This window comes from Alexandromys fortis, unplaced genomic scaffold (genome assembly GCF_014885135.2).
Source record: "Alexandromys fortis isolate MF-2015 unplaced genomic scaffold, M_Fortis_MF-2015_v1.1 scaffold_70, whole genome shotgun sequence".
NCBI classification, from domain to species: Eukaryota; Metazoa; Chordata; class Mammalia; order Rodentia; family Cricetidae; genus Alexandromys; species Alexandromys fortis.
The window spans coordinates 3541430-3558895 of NW_026067955.1; the positions used below are offsets into that span (position 1 = coordinate 3541430).

The window sequence follows — 17466 nt, forward strand, 5'->3', positions numbered from 1 at the left end:
ATAAGTTGTCATCAGTGTTTTTGATCTTGGCCATTCTACAGGTATATAAGATGGAATCTCAGAGATGTTTTGATTTGCATTTCTCTGATGACTAAAAATGTTGAACATTTCCTTAAGTGCCTTTCAGCCATTTTAGATTCCTCTGTTAAGAGTTCTCTGTTTAGGGCTATACTCCATTTTTTTTTTTTTTTTTTTTTTGGATTATGTGTTCTTTGGGTGACCAATTTCTTGAGTTCTTTGTATATTTTGGAGATCAGACCTCTGTCTGATGTGGGGTTAGTGAAGATCTTTTCCCATTCTGTAGGCTGTCGTTTTGTCTTGTTGACCGTGTCTTTCTTTACAGAAGCTTTTCAGTTTCAAGAGGCCCTATTTATTAATTGTTTCTCTCAGTGTCTGTGCTGCTGGGATTATATTTAGGAAGTGATCTGTGCCAATGAGTTCAAGTGTATTTCCCACTTTCTCTTCTACAAGGTTCAGTGTGGCTGGCTTTATGTTGAGATCTTTGATCTATTTGGACTTGAGTTTTGTGCATGGTGGTAGATATGAATCTATTTTCATTCTTCTACATGTTGATATCCAGTTATGCCAGCACCACTTGTTGAATATGTTTTCTTTTTTACATTTGCTATATTTTGATTCTTTGTCAAAAATCAGGTGTTCGAAGATGCGTGGATTGATATCCAGGTCTTCTATTCAGTTCTATTGGTCCTCCTGTCTGTTCTTATGTCAATACCAGGCTGTTTTCAGTACTGTAGCTCTGTAGTAGAGTTTGAAGTCAGGGATTGTGATGCCTCCAGAAGTTCTTTTATTGCCCAGGATTGTTTTGGTTATCCTGAGTATTTTGCTTTTCCATATGAAGTTGAGTACCATTCTTTTGAGGTCTGTGAAGAATTTTGCTGGGATTTTGATGGGTGTCCAGCTTTTTACATGGGTTCTGAGAACCCAAACTCAAGTCCTCATGCTTACAAGACAAAGGTTCTACTGTCTGAGAAATGCCCCTGGCCCTTCCACTGACCTTTTTAATTGAGGCTTAATATATGTAAAACCATAAGGTCTGTTCATTGTAAACAGATGGAGCTATAGCCTTTCAAGACCTTTATAGCCTCTACCTGTGTTAAGACTGAGAACATTTCTAACCCCCTGGAATGTTCCTCTACATCCCTTCCCAGTCACTACCCACTCCTCCTTTCTCACTAATCCAGAAATCATCTTTTCATCTTGAAACTAAGTATAAATGGAACACAAGTGTGTGTTCCTTTGTATTTAGGTTCTTATAATCAGCATAATGATTATAAAGATTCATCTGTTGGAACTGGGGAGATGGCTCAGCGGTTAAGAGAGCAGCAGAGGTCAGTTCCTATTACTCGTATCAGGTGGTTCACAAACTTTGAAGTCCAGCTCCAGGAGATCTGATGTCTTCTTCTGCCCTCTCTGGGCACCCGCACATACATGCACAGAACTATCACACATATACATATAGAACATACACACATACAGGAGAATACCTAGAAAGCAAATACTTAAAAAATGATTTCTTTCATTTGTTGCTTAAATAATAAGTAGTTTATTTTTAAGAGCTTCACTGACATATAACTGGTCTATAATAAGTTAATCATAAAATGTACAATTTAATGTTGTCTCATTTGTATTCATTCATGACACCACCACCAATCAAGGTAAGTAAACATCTATCATTCTTTGCCCCTTAGTCACCTTTTCCTCCTCTGCTACTTCTGTCCCTCACAAACATGAAATATCCGTTCCTTGTGCTATTGAGCACTTTTACATTTTTTTTTAATAAAAAGCATCTATGCCAGTCTTTGGTTCATTTATGAATCTGGTTGTTTTGTTGTTGGGCTATAAGAGTTCTCTGAATAAGCCAGGTGGTGGTGGTGCAGAGACAGGCGGATATCCATGAGTTCAAGGCCAGCCTGCTACAGAGGAAGTTTCAGGACAGCCAGGGCTACACAGAGAAACCCAGTCTCAAAAATGGAAAGAAACAAAACACAAACAATAAAAGCCAAAACAATAAGAGTTGTCTGTATATTCTTAATATCAATTTCCTGATTGTATGAATATTTTCCCAATTTTCTGATTGCCTTTAGACGCTCATGATAATGCCTTTGAGGTAGAGTATAATTTTATTCTTAAAAAAAGATGTGTTTTACTTTATGTGGGTTTTTTTTGCCTGCATGTAAGTGTATTCATGTGGGTACACTGCCCATGAGGAGACCAGAAGAAGCCATCAGATCCCTGCAACTGGGGTTACAGACAGTTGCGAGCCATGACATGGGTGCTGATGAACCTGGACCCTGTACCAGAGCAGCTAACATGTTTAACGGCTGAGCCACGCCTCCAGTCACAACATTTTGCATTTTCATTAAGTCCAATTGTTTAATTTTTTCATCATTGTGCCTGTGGTATCACATCTAGGAAATTTTAAATATTTTGTCCTATGCTTTCTTCTAAGTTTTCTGTAGTTTTAAGTCATATATTTAGGTGTTTGATCCATGTTGAGTTATTATTGTATATGGCGTGAGGTGGCATCAACTATGCTTTTCTGCATAGGAATATACAGTTTTCCCAGCATCACTTGCTAAACAGATTGTCCTTTCCTCATTAAATGATCTTGGCACCCTTGCAAGAGTCATATAGGTACCAAATGTTCAAGCTTCGTTTCTGTCCTTTCTGTTCTATTCCACTGCTGCTCCAATCGCCCTCGTCCTAGTCCTGTCCTAGTCACTTTGATTGATCAATGTCACTTTGCAATACATTTTTAAACAATAATTTTTTAAAAAAAGCATGGGACCTCTTGCTTTGTTCTTATTTCAAGACTGCCTTGGCTATCTGTTCTCTTAAAAATTCATATAAATATTAGGGTGACCTTTTTATTTCTACAAAACATGGTACTTATTATAGCTACATTATTCAGAGCCAATTCAGAGATAGCTCTGGGTAGTACTGACACCATAAGCGTAGCAATCCTTCCAATTCATGAACATGGTAAGTCTTTACCTCTATCTACGTCCTCTTCAGTTCCAGCAACACTGATGTGGGAATCCCCTTTGTACGCTGTGAATATGTTTTATTACCATTGGTTAAAAAAAGAAGCTGTTTTTGCCTATGGCAGGGCCGAATATAGCAAGGCAGGAAATCCAAGTAGAGTTATAGGAAGAAAGAAGGCAGAGTCAGGAAGATGCCATGTAGCAGCCAAAGCCACTTACCTTCACAGCCTCGCAGTGATACACAGACTAATATAAGTAGGTTAATTTAAGATATAAGAGCTAGGTAGGGATATACCTAAGCCAAACAGTGTTGTAATTAATATAGTTTTTTTTATTCATTTATTAAAGAGTTCTGTCTCTTCCCCCCCCACCGCCTCCCATTTCCCACCCCCCCTCCCTCAATCAAGTCCCTCTCCCTCGTCAGCCCAAAGAGCAATCAGGGTTCCTTGCCCTGTGGGAAGTCTAAGGACCACCCACCTCCATCCAGGTCTAGTAAGGTGAGCAACCAAACTGCCTAGGCTCCCACAAAGCCAATACGTGCAGTAGGATCAAAAACCCATTGCCATTGTTCTATAAAGGGCATTGAGCCTATAATTGTGATCTTAGAGAAGCTAAATAAGAAGGAGAACCCAAAGAAAAACATATAGGCATCCTCCTGAATATTAACCTTCATCAGGCGATGAAAGGAGACAGAGACAGAGACCCACATTGGAGCACTGGACTGAAATCTCAAGGTCCAAATCAGGAGCAGAAGGAGAGAGAGCACGAACAAGGAACTCAGGACCGCGAGGGGTGCACCCACACACTGAGAAATGGGGATGTTCTATTGGGAACTCACCGAGGCCAGCTGGCCTGGGTCTGAAAAAGCCCAGGATAAAACAGGTCTCGCTGAACATAGCGGACAAGGAGGACTACTGAGAACTCAAGAACAATGTAATTAATATAGTTTTGTGTGATTATTCAGGTCTAGGCAGCTAGTCAACGAAGGCACAATACACAACACTTTGCAGTATCGCTGTTCAGGATTTCACCTCCTTGGTCCATTTCCTGTTTGTACTGAGCACTTTTACTGGGTAGATACTTAACTGATCCTTGTGTTGCTGACTTGGCATCTTGTTGTTTTGCTGAGCACACTTACGAATTCAGAATTTATTTTCCTCATCCTCTTCCAGTTTGAATTTCTTTTCTTTCTTTTCCTTACCCAAGTTTTCTCCTTAGAACTTTCAGTTCTATGTTGAATAAGTGGCAAAAATGGGGACCTGTGCCTATTGTAGCTCTTGCACGAGAACTGTTCTCTCTTTTGACATTGAGTGCTACAGACTTCCAACTATATGGCTTCTATTATGTTAAGGGGAATTCCTTCCATCCCTCATTGATTAAGCTCGAGTTAATTTATATACTATTATACAAAAAAGTGGATTGAAGTCCATATTTTGGCATGTGGATATACAATGATTCCAGCATCATATTAATCTGGATATATAAAGCTATAGATCAAAAAAATCAGTTTTTCATATATGTGTAAATCAAGTTTTATACTCTGCTCTGTCCCATTATCTGTCTACCTCTATGCCAATAACATACAATCCTTATAATGATTACCCTACCTAATGAGAAAAATATTAAATGGCATAAATCTTGCAATTAAAAGACATACTAGTTTTACTTATCTAAAGTCCTCTGCATTTCCCTGAGGAATTTGAAATCATCCTGTCGATTGCAGCAAAACCATCTGCTAAAAATTGTCTTAGAATGATGTCAAAGCTACAGGTCAGTTTGGGAAGAATGCCTGTCTCAGTCTGAGCTTCTTCAGCCATAAATGCTGCATATTTTTCTGTTGATTCAAGCATTTTTAGGGTTCTGTTTTGCATCTTTTTGGGTTGTAAGCTATTCTATACTGTACTTTAATAAGTTTAGGGTATATAGTACTAAGATTAACTTATTAAATTTAATTTATCCAATTTAATATTCAAAGACTATAATACCTTTTAGCATACGGTATAGTAAGACCCTCACAGTGTTAAATGTACCCTTTTCTGGGATTTATTTTATTGTTGCCTTATATTTAGGCATATGTTATAAATCCTGTAACACAGAATTATTCTTATTTAAACCCAATCTTTGAAAGACACTTAAAAAGAAAAAAAATCCTCATATATAGTCTCATGTTACGTAGAGGTATATTTCAGTCAAAGGCAGAATATATGATAGGGATCCATGACATTCTTTTGCTTAGTGACACCATGGCCAACCTAGCTTTTATAGGTACAATCTATGATGTCTGAAATAACCTAACACATTTCTCAGAGCACATCTGCCTCCATAAATGATGGTCAACAATATTCATCAATGTACTTATCAATGGCCTACTTCTTCATTTGTGTGGACCCATACTTTCATTCTGTCTACAAAACTTCTTTTTAGCAACTAGCAAGATGACTCAGGGTAAAACTTGTCATGCAAACCTAATGACCTGAGTTCAAATCCTAGAACCATGTAAAGAAAAAAAAAGATAATAAGCTATACAAGTTGTTCTCTGAGCCCCCCCACGACATGCACACTGTGCCAAGTGTGTCCACGGGCATACATTATACATACACACAATAAAAAATGAAAAATAATTTCCTTTAACAACATTGTTTTTGAGACAGAGTCTTAATACTTAACCCAAGCTGAATTTGAATCCAACCACTCAGCCTCCCAAATGCTGAGGTTACAGACTTGTCCCAGGGCGTCCAATCTCCGCTAATAATTCTGATAGGGAAGTAAGGTGCACTGTTAATACACTTTAAAATGTACTTGTTTCATTTTCATTTTGCTTGGTATAAAACCCTACATTTACAACTTTATTCTTTCAATACTTTAAAGATGTCGTTATGCCAGTGTAATGACAAGAGACGGGAATCTATTCTCATCCTTAATGTTGTTCCCAGAGACTTTAAATTTTCCTCTTTACCACTATCCTGGGGCAGGGTGACTATGACTGGTACCATTTGCTTCACATTGCCAGTGCTTAAAATCCAATGATGCTGTTTGCTGATAGTTTCCATTCATTTGGAAAACTTCCTGCTAATTCTTCAAGCATCCTGCCCCCTTCACCTCTTCTCCTGCTGGTACCCTGACTCCACACTTGCCCTGCCTGAAATTGCTGATGCTCTGTCCATCCGTTTGAAACTTTTTTCCCTATGTTTCATTTTGTAGAAATTTCTCTTCTGTCTTCAAGTTCGCGCATGTTTTCTTCGGCAATATTGAAGCTGTGCTTAATCCTCTCCACTAATTGCCATTGACATCTCAAGAAGTTTGACTGAGTATTTTCTATTACATATCTCCCAGGCCTCTGTGGAGATTGCTGACCATAGAGAACACCACTTTGGTGGCTTTCAATCTTTCTTTTCAAACTCTAAAGTCCGAGTTCACTGAGTTGGTTCCAGACGATTGACCACCCTCCCCATATGGAGAAGGGCACAGACACATTTTGGATTCTGTGCACACTTGGTCGTCACTCAATTAAAAGCAAGCCAGCTTGGGCTTTACCCTGATTAGCGCTGAGCATTCTCGGATTCCTATAGTCATTCATTTCAGTGCCTAGGACTAAACCAGAGCTTTCCACATGCCAGGAAAACAGTCTGTCTATGAACTAGCCCACAGCTCAATACACTCCTCTACTTTTGAGCTTTATGCTAGGATATAGTTGAGCTTTAAGAAGCAATTGGATCCTTTGGGGGCACAGTCTGGGGTGACTTAAGTCCCAACACTGAGGCAAGAGTGTTCTAGGTCTTATTAAAGTACCTTTTAAATGGAGTTTTCAAAGTCCGGTTGCTGGGAGCAGCTCATATGCCTAGTTCTAGGCAAACACTAAGCACTATTTTCTTCCATGACTTCCAGCCATTCTTTCCCAAGCCTCCGATATCTTCCTCACAGGTATGTGCTGAGCAGTGTGAGCGGTGACACATGGAAGTTCTGACAGCTCCTACCCTCGGAACACTTACACTGCCAGTGTTTTGATTTTAGCAACCATGGTAGTGACACCTCAAGATTTTAAAAAATATTCATCCAGGAACAAACATTTGTCACCAAACAGCTTTGCGCACACTTGCTGACCATTTGGGTGTTCTCTCATATGGGCTTTCTAGTCAATACTTTACCCGTTTTTAAAATTTTAGTGTGTGTGTATGCGCGTGCACACACTCACGCATGCATGTGCACACACAACAGCACACATGTGGGGATCAGAGGACAAAACCTGGCTCTCCTTCAACTGTGAAATCCAGATGTCCTTTCTCCCCACCCCTATGAGATCCAAGGAGCACGTTGAGGATACTGGGCTTGCGAAGCAATCGCTTTTACCTGCTGAGCCACCTACCACCCCTGTTTTGTCCATTTTTAAACTGACTTGCTTTAACTCTTATTAATGATCAATAAGGCTTCTTTGTATATTCCAAATACAAATCTTCCATAAAACACACCATGCTTGACTATCTTCACCTCAATTATATTTTGGCTGTTTACAGTATGTTTTGATTTTCCTAAGTCTTCAACTTCTATACGGTATAATCCTTTTCTACTTTATGAGTCTGTTTCTTCATTTGCATCTAGGGTTCATGTGTTCCAAGCAGATGCTCTGCTACGGAGCTGTATCCCCAGATGGGCAGATAGCCATGTTCAAGTGCTTGTCTGCCTCAAATCCCTAAGATGCCCTCCTACGTTTGCTCCTAGGTGCATTCGTTTTCTAAAGCATCAATAATATGAAACAACTTTTGCAATGGAAAACTTTTTGCTCTTCCACAGGCTTTCTGCTCAGCCTCTAAGCAGGGGACACGGTTAAAGGGGCATTTAAATGCTGTGACGGAACACCCTATTGAATCAGTGGTGGCTGTGGCCTATCAGAAGGTCCCCTGCTTGCATCAAGACCTGCTTATCAGTTAGCAAAGCAAATATTTTACTTCCCTCACTCCACTCTGTAGTGTCTCTGCTGTTTGTTTGAAAGTTTCTATAAACACCAGCCTGCAGTGTGGCCCCTGGCCAGCAGCCCTAGCAGTGAGTTTTATTTCCTCCTTCCAGTCATCATCACTTTCTACAGCAAACGAGAAATGTGAACTTTAAAAATACACGTAAGAAACAAGAGCAATTAAAATTAATTACATTTCCATATCTGAAAGTTAAGAGATACAGTACTTCGGGCTGGAAGACGGCTCATTCTATAAAGTGCTTGTCACACAAGCAAGTGGACCCGAGTTCGTACCCAGCACCTGGGCATGGTGGCACATGTTTGTAACCTGCTGATGGGGAGTTAGAGACAGTAGGATCCTGGGGCCAGTGGCCAGACAACTTAGCCAGAACAGCAACAAAGTCTCAAAGATGATGAGGAGGAGGAGGATGGGGATGAGGATGAGGATGGTGTGGATGAGGATGATATGGATGAGGATGACGATGATGTGGATGAGGATGAGGGTGAGGATGAGGATGAGGGTGAGGATGAGGATGATGTGGACTAGGATGGGGATGAGGGTGAGGATGATGTGGATGAGGATGGGGATAAGGGTGAGCATGAGGATGATGTGGATGAGGATGGGGATGATGTAGATGAGGAGGATGCGGATGAGGATAGGGATGAGTATGATGTGGATGAAGAGTAACACACAAGTAAGTACACAGGCATACTTGTCCCCCATGCATACACAAATCAATATATTTAACATAAAATGACATTTCACAGTTTTCCTAGATAGAGAGTTTGTCTTGGGCCCTGCTTTTAAAATTAAAGAAAAAAAAAATACTACCACCCTCTGCCAAGTATCAACAATTAATTCCGAGACTAGAGGGTGAGCGGGTGAGTGGTCCTCTGTAGGGTTGCTAATCCTGCCAGAAGAGGAGGCCTTCTGGACAGAAACATCTGGAAAGAGCTACTTACACTCTGCACTGGGTCCCCCCAGCCTTTACTATTACATAGGACAGTTCTGAAGAGATGTAGCCACTCACCCAAGCACATTGAGGCGTGCATAGTTTACTTGACAGCATTTACAAATTATGTCTCTTGGTTGGAATAACTTACATCATGGAAACACTTCCATATGCTAAAGTTGGACACAGCACAGTAAGAAGGAAGAAAAGAGAGCCTTCGAGTAGCCGGCTTCCATATACACACTCCCCTATCACACATGCAAATTAATAATGCTGTCCCTACAGAACTGACCATAGATGGGTTTCTAATTCCGTCTGCTATTCACTGCAAACAATCAAGAGTAGCAATTTTATCACAAAACAATAAGTCAGCTATGAATGTATTTATGTAATGAAAGCAACTGGATAGCAATTATAAATCTTATTTTAATCAAAAACTATGTGATTTTTTTCTCCCAGTTCCCTTCTGTTCTTTCAAGTCCCAATACGAAACTATTTCCACCTTCAGATTCCAAAATACATGTGTGCATGTGCACACATATGTGTGTTCCTGTGTATTCATGTGGACATGTGTGTCCCATGTATGTCGTGTGTGCAGGTAAGAGGAAAACCTCAGGCGTTGTTCTCAGTCACCATCCACCACTTTTTCTTTTTTGAAACAAGCTTTCTTGCTGATCTGGAACTCACCAAGTGGACTATGATGGCTGGTCAGTGAGCCTCAGGCATCCCCCTGTCTCCGGTCTCCCAATGGTGGGATTACAAAGGTGTGCCATCACTTCAGGAATTTTAAATGGCTTCTAGGGATTGAACTCAAACACCCCATTGAATGGACTATATCCTGAGACCTAGTCCCTTCTTTTACATCCTGAATTTGGAGCAGAGGTTAGCAAACTTCGGCCCACCAGCCAAATCCAGCTCACCACCTACTTCTGTAAATAAGGCTTTACTGGCACACAGCCATGACTATTCATATACACAGTGCCTCTGGCTGTCTCCGGACCAGCCAGAGTTAAATGATTGTGACAGAAAGCATGGTCCAGAAAAACTTATTCTCCACAACTCTTTATGGACAGTGATGCAGGCCCCGTTAATGAGCATCCTTGTCTTGGTTCCTTATAGATAGTGTTGCAGGCTCAGTTAACCAGCATTCCCTTAGTCTCGTCTCTTTACAGCGTTTCAGACCCTGTTAATAAGCATTTCCTTAGTCTGCCTCTTGCAGGCCTAAGTAGACGGATGCTACTACGGCCAGCCCTGCTTTTCCTGCCAGGTTTTTGGGGATCCCCAGGATAACAGCCACAGTTGCACAAGGCCCTAACCAAACAATGAAAAGCAACCTACCACCCAAGGAAGCCCGAGTGCCTTCTTTTCTTGGACGCATGGCAAGAAGACACATCTGTTTATTATGAGCAACAACTGTTCTGAGAATGTCTTTCCCCCGAGTGAAGAAATCTATAAATGGCAGGAGGCGGGTTTAAATCTAGCCTTCAATCGCAAAGCTCTTAATAATATTTTGACAAGGAAGTACTACATACCAAGATATGATACTGTTTAGCTTAGTGTTCTAAAATCAACATTCTAAAGCACCTCATAAACCTTTCTGTTTCCATTATCAGTAAAAAGAAAACCTTTGAGAAAGATGAGGGGGGTGGGCAAGATGGCTCAGCAGGTAAAGGTTTTTTCTACCAAGGCTGATGACCTGAGTTCAATCCCCAGAACCAACACAGTGGAAGGAGAAAGTTGACTCTCATAAATTGTCCTCTGATCTCCACATGTGCCCCTTGGCATGTATAACACACACATGCATATGCACACATGCAAACATGCCCTCACGTGCACATATACACACACAACATGATTTTTTTTTGTTTTTGTTTTACATCCCAACCAAAGTTTCTCCTCCCTCTTCTCCTCCCAATTCCTCCCCCATCACTTTCCCTCTTCCCCTCCCCTCCCCATCCACTCTTTCTCCTCTGTTTCTCTTGATACAGGGCAGGCTGGCCTCCCATGGATATCAGTCAGTTACAGTGAGACTAGGCATCTCCTCTTCTATTAAGACTGGATGAGGCGATCTGGTAGGAGTAAAGGGTCCTGAAAGCAGGCAACTGAGTCAGAGGCAGTGCCTGCTCTCACTGTTGGGAGTCTCAAAAGAATACCAAGCTACACAGTTGTAACATACAAAGAGGGCCGAGGTAAGTCCCATGCTGGCTTCCTGGTGATCTGTTTGGTCTCTGTGAGCCCCTATGAGTCCAGGATAGTGGGTCTGAGAGTTTTCTTGTGGTGCCTTTGACCCTTCTGGCTCCTAAAATCCTTCTTCCCCCTTCCCCAAGTTCTGCCTAATGTTTGGCTGTGGGTCTCAGCATCTGTTTCAATCAGTTGCTGGGTGAAGACTCTCTGATGTCAGTTCGACTCAGTTCAACTCACATTAAATGAAATTTAATAAAATATTTTTTTTAAGAAAAATGAAGGTTAACATTTATTTGAGAACATTTTATCCTGAGGCTCAGTATATAATTCAGGTTATCTTGAAAGACAAAGAGAAACAGCAAAAAACAATTGGATTATTTATAAAATATTTTAACTGTGGTTGCATATTTTGGCATCAATAAGAACAAAAAGGACTCCATTAGAGCAAGTCAACCATTAGTCCCAAGAATACCAACCATTAATAACTGAGAGAACAATAATAAATTTTATAGCATTCTACTTACTAAAATTATGACTGGGGATGAGACAACAGAGTGAGAGGCTATAAATTTCCAAATTAATCTGGCAATACGATGTTTGGACCTTGGTCAGGTCCCAGTCATTCCATCTGTACCACGTTGAGCACCTAACTAGGCCAGGCTCTACCCCAGAGTTACAGCCATGTGCGAGAACCACATTCACGGAGCTGTCTTGCCAGTGGGAAACAAGATGCTACAGAGACTTCTATCTGGTTCGGATAAACAGAATGTAATCCCCGGATCAGAAAGAAATTAAATAGATCAGATGAGAACAGCAAACACTGCTTGGGGGCAGATGAACCCTTTGCACGGGTTCCTCTCGGTCCATTTCTGCTTCAGAACTTCCTGGGAAAACCCTCTCCTAGCCAAGGACCGGATCTGCTCAAGCCCACTTCAGTACTCTCCTCTCAAGACCCAGGGAGCAGAACCGGACTTGAGATACTTTGGCCGAACATCACGTGTCTACTTCTCAGGATACACTAACAGAGCCCCTGCTCCTCGGGCAGGCAATACCACGCGGGCTAAAGCCCCAGGTCAAAGTTCTACATGAGGTGGGTAGAACATGAGGGGAAAAGAGTTCTTCATGTCCGGTGGGCCTAGAAAGCTGGCCTCTGGGGACCGAATCATGGTTCTTGTCAATTCTCTAGACCAGTGGTTCTCAACTTTCCTAATGCTTTAACCCTTTAATACAGTTCATCAAGTTGTGGTGAGCCCCAACCATATAATTATTTTGCTGCTGCTTCATAACAGTAATTTTGCTAGTTACAAATCATAACGTAGATATCTGATATGCAGGATATCTAATATTTGATCCCTGTGAAAGGGTCGTTCAACCTCCAAGTGGAGAACCACTGGTCTAGACTAATCAAAGGGAAGCATCAACAGGAATCACCATGGGAGGACAAAAGACCATGTTCTTCCGCTCCAGAGCCCTCACTAAGCAGTATAGGCTGGGCCCCTCCATCAGTGACTACAGCTCCATATCTCAGACACGGGGGTTGCTCTCACAACACGTTTCTTTTCTGATCTTCCTCTGCCTATGGCCTTGCAGGTGTGCTTACACAGGTACCAGCTCTGTCATGGCTCCCTCTCCTGAGCGGGGCCTCTGCCCGAGAGCCTTTGCAGGGCTTTCCCACTCATCTCTTAGTGATACAGGCTGCAAAGTCAGCTCTGCTCACAGATCAGAGACTGACTCTGAGCACGGGCTTCATATCCGACTTATGGAAAAAATGAGAAATCTGCAAATATTCCAGAAACAGGGCTTCTACTCGGAATCCGCTGGGACTAACCTCCAGCTGGAGCAAGGATAAGGGAAGCCGCCACGGCGACCACGCCCCCTCTGGCAGAGAAGCGCAATGGCTCCGAGTGGCCAAGACTTACCTTTCTGTGTTCAGTAGAGGACTGTGGGCAAACAAGCTGAGAACCAAGCAGCAGGAGGGTGGCCAGCGCACTAGGAAAGAAAAAGAGCAACAGGCAGGTCTGTGAGTATGGTTCTGGCAGTACCTAGAGGAAGTTGGCATCACCAGCTCATTCCTGGAAGGGAGAGGTCGTTCCACCCCGGGGTCCTGAGACAGACACAGAGAAGACACAAGGGGAAGAGGAAGCAGTCCCACTCTGGGGAAGGTCATGACACAGGGCAGATGTGGGGTGAAATTCCAGGCCTACTAGCTCCCAGCAGGACTTGCAGCTCTTAGACAGCTTCTGGGAGCCTTAGTCTCCCTTCTGTAAAATGGGAATAATAATAAAAGCAGTCTCAAAGGTGTGGAGGAGGCTGAGTAGGATGGCCACCACCCTCACACAGAACACAGCATATGCCAGCATGTGCTGGTTAGCAAAGTAACAAGGTCAGCATGAAGTGGGTGAGCACTAATCCCAGTGTTGGGGAGGTGGGGAAAGGAGGAGCCCTGGGACTCCCTGGCCAGCCAACCTAATGTGGATACTCAGTGAGTTCCAAAGCCAGTGTACAACCTTGTCTACAAAATAGTGGTACAGCACCTGAGGAAAAACACTAAGACTGCTCGGACTTTCATGTGTGCACAAGTGCACACACACACACACACACACACACACACACACACACGAATTTAAGTGCCCAGAGTCCTGGTTCCTAATCAACAATGCCATTATTCTGAACATCCCTGGATCACTGCATCTTTTGAGTATGTTTTAGCTTAACCCTGAAGGCAGTTCAGTTATGCAGCAATTCCCCACCTTTTTGAGGCTTCCATCACTGTGGGGGTACAAAACACTTCCCCATCCCTCCAAAAAATAAACAACTCTGTGGGGTTAGGGATGAGAACACAGTAGAACCTGGGAGTCAAGGGTACAGAGTTAGAGGAGGGCTCCACACCTCCTCTAAGATCCAATATGCCACCAGGCCAACAGGACTAAATGAGCATTTAATATTAAAGGCAAAAGTATGAAGAGTTGATTTATCGCTTGCTGAGCCTCTAGCTAGACCCCTGCGACCCAGCAGGATTTCCCAGAGTGGCCACATGCTCTAGGTTCACTCTCCAACGAACAAACCTTGGTCATTGGCAAATAGTGTTGTAATTAATAAAGTTTCCGTGCAATTATTTGGGTCTGAGGGCCGGGAAATGAAAGCACACCAGTGGTCCTCAACCTAAGGGTGTCTACTCCTTTGGAGTCGAACAACTCTTTCATAAGGGTCACCTAAGACCGTCTAAAAAAACCACAGATATTTACATTACAATTCATAACAGTTGTAAAATTACAGTTATGACCTAGCAACGAAAATAATTTTATGGTTGGGGATCACCACAGCATGAGGAACTATGCTAACAGGTCGGTGTTAGAAGGGTTGAGAACCACTGATCTACACTGTTTGGCACCCACAAGGCTTATATTAAATAAAGAATAGGTCTCAATGGTGATGTTACAATTCCCCAGTTAATACTTATTAAAACATCATCAACAACAGCAACAAAAAAGTATTCATCTATCAAAAACATCCTAAATACATCTTCATTTCAACTTTTGATTTTGTGTGATTCACTTTTTAAGAGATTTTTTTAGGACATCTTTTTCTAGCTAGCCCTGGCTAGTCTGGCATTCACTGCATCATCCAGATTGGCTTTGAACTCACAGAAATTCTTCCACCTTGGCTTATCTGGGTAATCCTGGGTAAACTAACATCTCTAAGCCACAAATATTTTCATCTGTGAGGATCATGAAGCACAATGGGAGCAAAAATTTCCAAAACTATCAGAGACGATACTTTAAGTATCTGGGGCTGGGGAGATAGGACAACTGGGAAAACATCTGAGGTATAAGCAAGAAAACCTGAGTTGGTCTCCAAGAGGCACAGCGGCGTGATGTCCTGCTGTATATGTGTTGCTTTTATTGGTTGATGAATAAAGCTGTTTCGGCCAATGACTTAGCAGAGTAAAGCCAGGTGGGAAATCTGAACAGAGATGTATAGAAAGAGGAGGAGGAATCAAAGAGATGCCATGTAGCTGCCAGAGGAAAAAGACACCAGAATATTACAGGTAAGCCACAGCCTCGTAACAATACATAAATTTATAGAAATGGGTTAATTTAAGATGTAAGAGCTAGCCAAGAATATGCCTTGGTCATTGGCAAATAGTGTTGTAATTAATAAAGTTTCCGTGCAATTATTTGGGTCTGAGGGCCAGGAAATGAAAGCACAGTCTCTGTCTACAGTAGCACAGACTAGTTTTTGTCTCCCCCACCTTTTATTTAACTTTTTTTTTCTCACATAATCTATCGTGATCTCTTGACCATAGCTTCTCCTCCTCCTATTCCTCCCAGTTTCTCCATACCATCCCTCCCCTCTGGATCAACTCCCTTTCTGTCTCTCATTAGAAAAGAACAGGCTTCAAAGAGAACAGAACAAGCTGGCACTCCCACCAGCAATGGATGAGTATTCCCCTTACTCCATATCCTCTCCAGCACGGGCCCTCACTTGTTTTATTGTTCTTACCCATTCTGACAGGTATAAGATCAAATCTTGAAGTAGTTTTGATTTGCATTTCTCTGATGGCTAAGGATATTGAATATTTCTTTAAGTGTTTCTTAGCCACTTGAGTTCCTCTTTTGAGAATTCTGTTTAGACCTGCACCCCATCATTTAATTGGGTTATTTGTTTTCTTGATGTCTACTTTCTTGAGTTCTTTATGTATTTTGGATATTAACCCTCTATCAGATGTGTAGTTGGAAAAAAAAATCCATTCTGTAGGCTGAGCGAATATACTTGTAATTTCCATACTCAGAAGGCAGAGGCAGGAAGTCCTGGGACTTTCTGGGTCGCCAGTCTAGCCTAAAGGGCCATCTCCAGCCCAGTGAGAAGCCCTATCAAAATAAGACAAACAGTTCCTAAGCAATGGCACAGCTATACCCATATGTACGTACACACACACACACACACACACACACACACACACACACACACACAATGAAGCTTCTGTTAAAATGGCAATGGGCCAGAAAAGTCCCCAAGCCATGCTGCAGTGAAAAGAAGAAACATCTGGGAATTGGTTCCCCAGACAGTGGGGGAGGATGGTATTCCTATCTCCCTAAACTCAGTTTATCCTAGAAATCAAAAACATACATCTCTGCTAGACAGTATGCATCCCTATGTTTTATGACTTTGTCAAGTACCTTCTCTTCCATGCCTCAGTTGCCAAATCTATAAAATGGGGATGGCATGGCCTGTGTAAGCCACTTCAAGTGAGGAACACACACTTTGAACCTGTGCCCACAAGTCAGGATAATTTCTATCATAGCCTGGCACTACTTACTCTTTTCAAAAGAAGACCAGATTGGTGTGATTTCATTACAAAAACAAACAGAAGCTCCATAAATGTGTCATACATACCTCAGTCCTCAGAGCCCTTGGCTCCACAGTGTGCACACACTTGCAATGTCAACAGAAGCAGTTCTGCAAGCCACTGACTCCACTGGACATTCAGGGGGACAGAGCAGGAGAGGGCTATCCAGTTCCCTGTCTCAGGAGAGGGCCACCTGGTTCCTGTCTCAGAAGAACTTACTGCAAGTTGCCTGTGAATTCCAGCTCTTCCCTCAGCTGCTTGTGTCTCTGCTTAGAGTTTTTTGTCTCCCATGAGACTCTGTAATCATTGCAGAGAGCCACCCCATCTTCCAGCCAGGACTGTTTCCTCTCCCCCAAATGACTCCTGTGACACCCGCATCTCTCTTCCCATAGAAAGTACCACCAGGTCTGGGGAGACAGCACAATGAACAAAGTGCTTACCACAAGCACCAGACATGAGTTCAATCTCTAGAGCCCAGACTAAAGGGGCCAAGTAAGCCAGCTCTCCTTGGAATGCCAGGGCGCTAGGGAGGCAGGCGAGGACAGGCTCTTGGGACTTAGCAGCTGGCCAGCCTACTCAGTGAGTTCCAGGCCAGTGAGAAACACTTTCTCAAAAGAGAGAGAGAGAGAGAGAGAGAGAGAGAGAGAGAGAGAAAGGGAAAGAATTAAAGAAGGATGGCATCTGCAGAATAATACCAGAGCTGTCCTCTGGTCTCTACACATATCCACACTGTGTACACATACATGCATCTGCATACACATATGTAAGCCTCCCCATACATACGTCCATCTCCACACACATACGTACACCTCCACACACATACATGCACCTCCACACATATACGTGTACCTCAGCATACATATGTGCACTTCCACACCCATACATGTACTTCTACATGCATGCATCTTAACGCATATACACGCATCTCACACACAATCACACACCTCCACACATACATGCACTTCAACACACACATAACATCTCTACACATACACATGCATCTCCACACTTATAACATCTCTATAT

General features: G+C 42.4%; 1 protein-coding gene across 1 annotated transcript in view; it reads right to left on the reverse strand.

Annotated features, from left to right (window-relative positions):
* Thsd4 (thrombospondin type 1 domain containing 4) overlaps positions 1-17466 on the reverse strand; it is a 572599-nt gene that overhangs the window by 522683 nt on the left and 32450 nt on the right. Inside the window, exon 3 of the mRNA XM_050151848.1 lies at positions 13010-13079. Coding sequence (XP_050007805.1) covers positions 13010-13079 — 70 coding nt within the window. The remainder of the gene's footprint in view (positions 1-13009; positions 13080-17466) is intronic.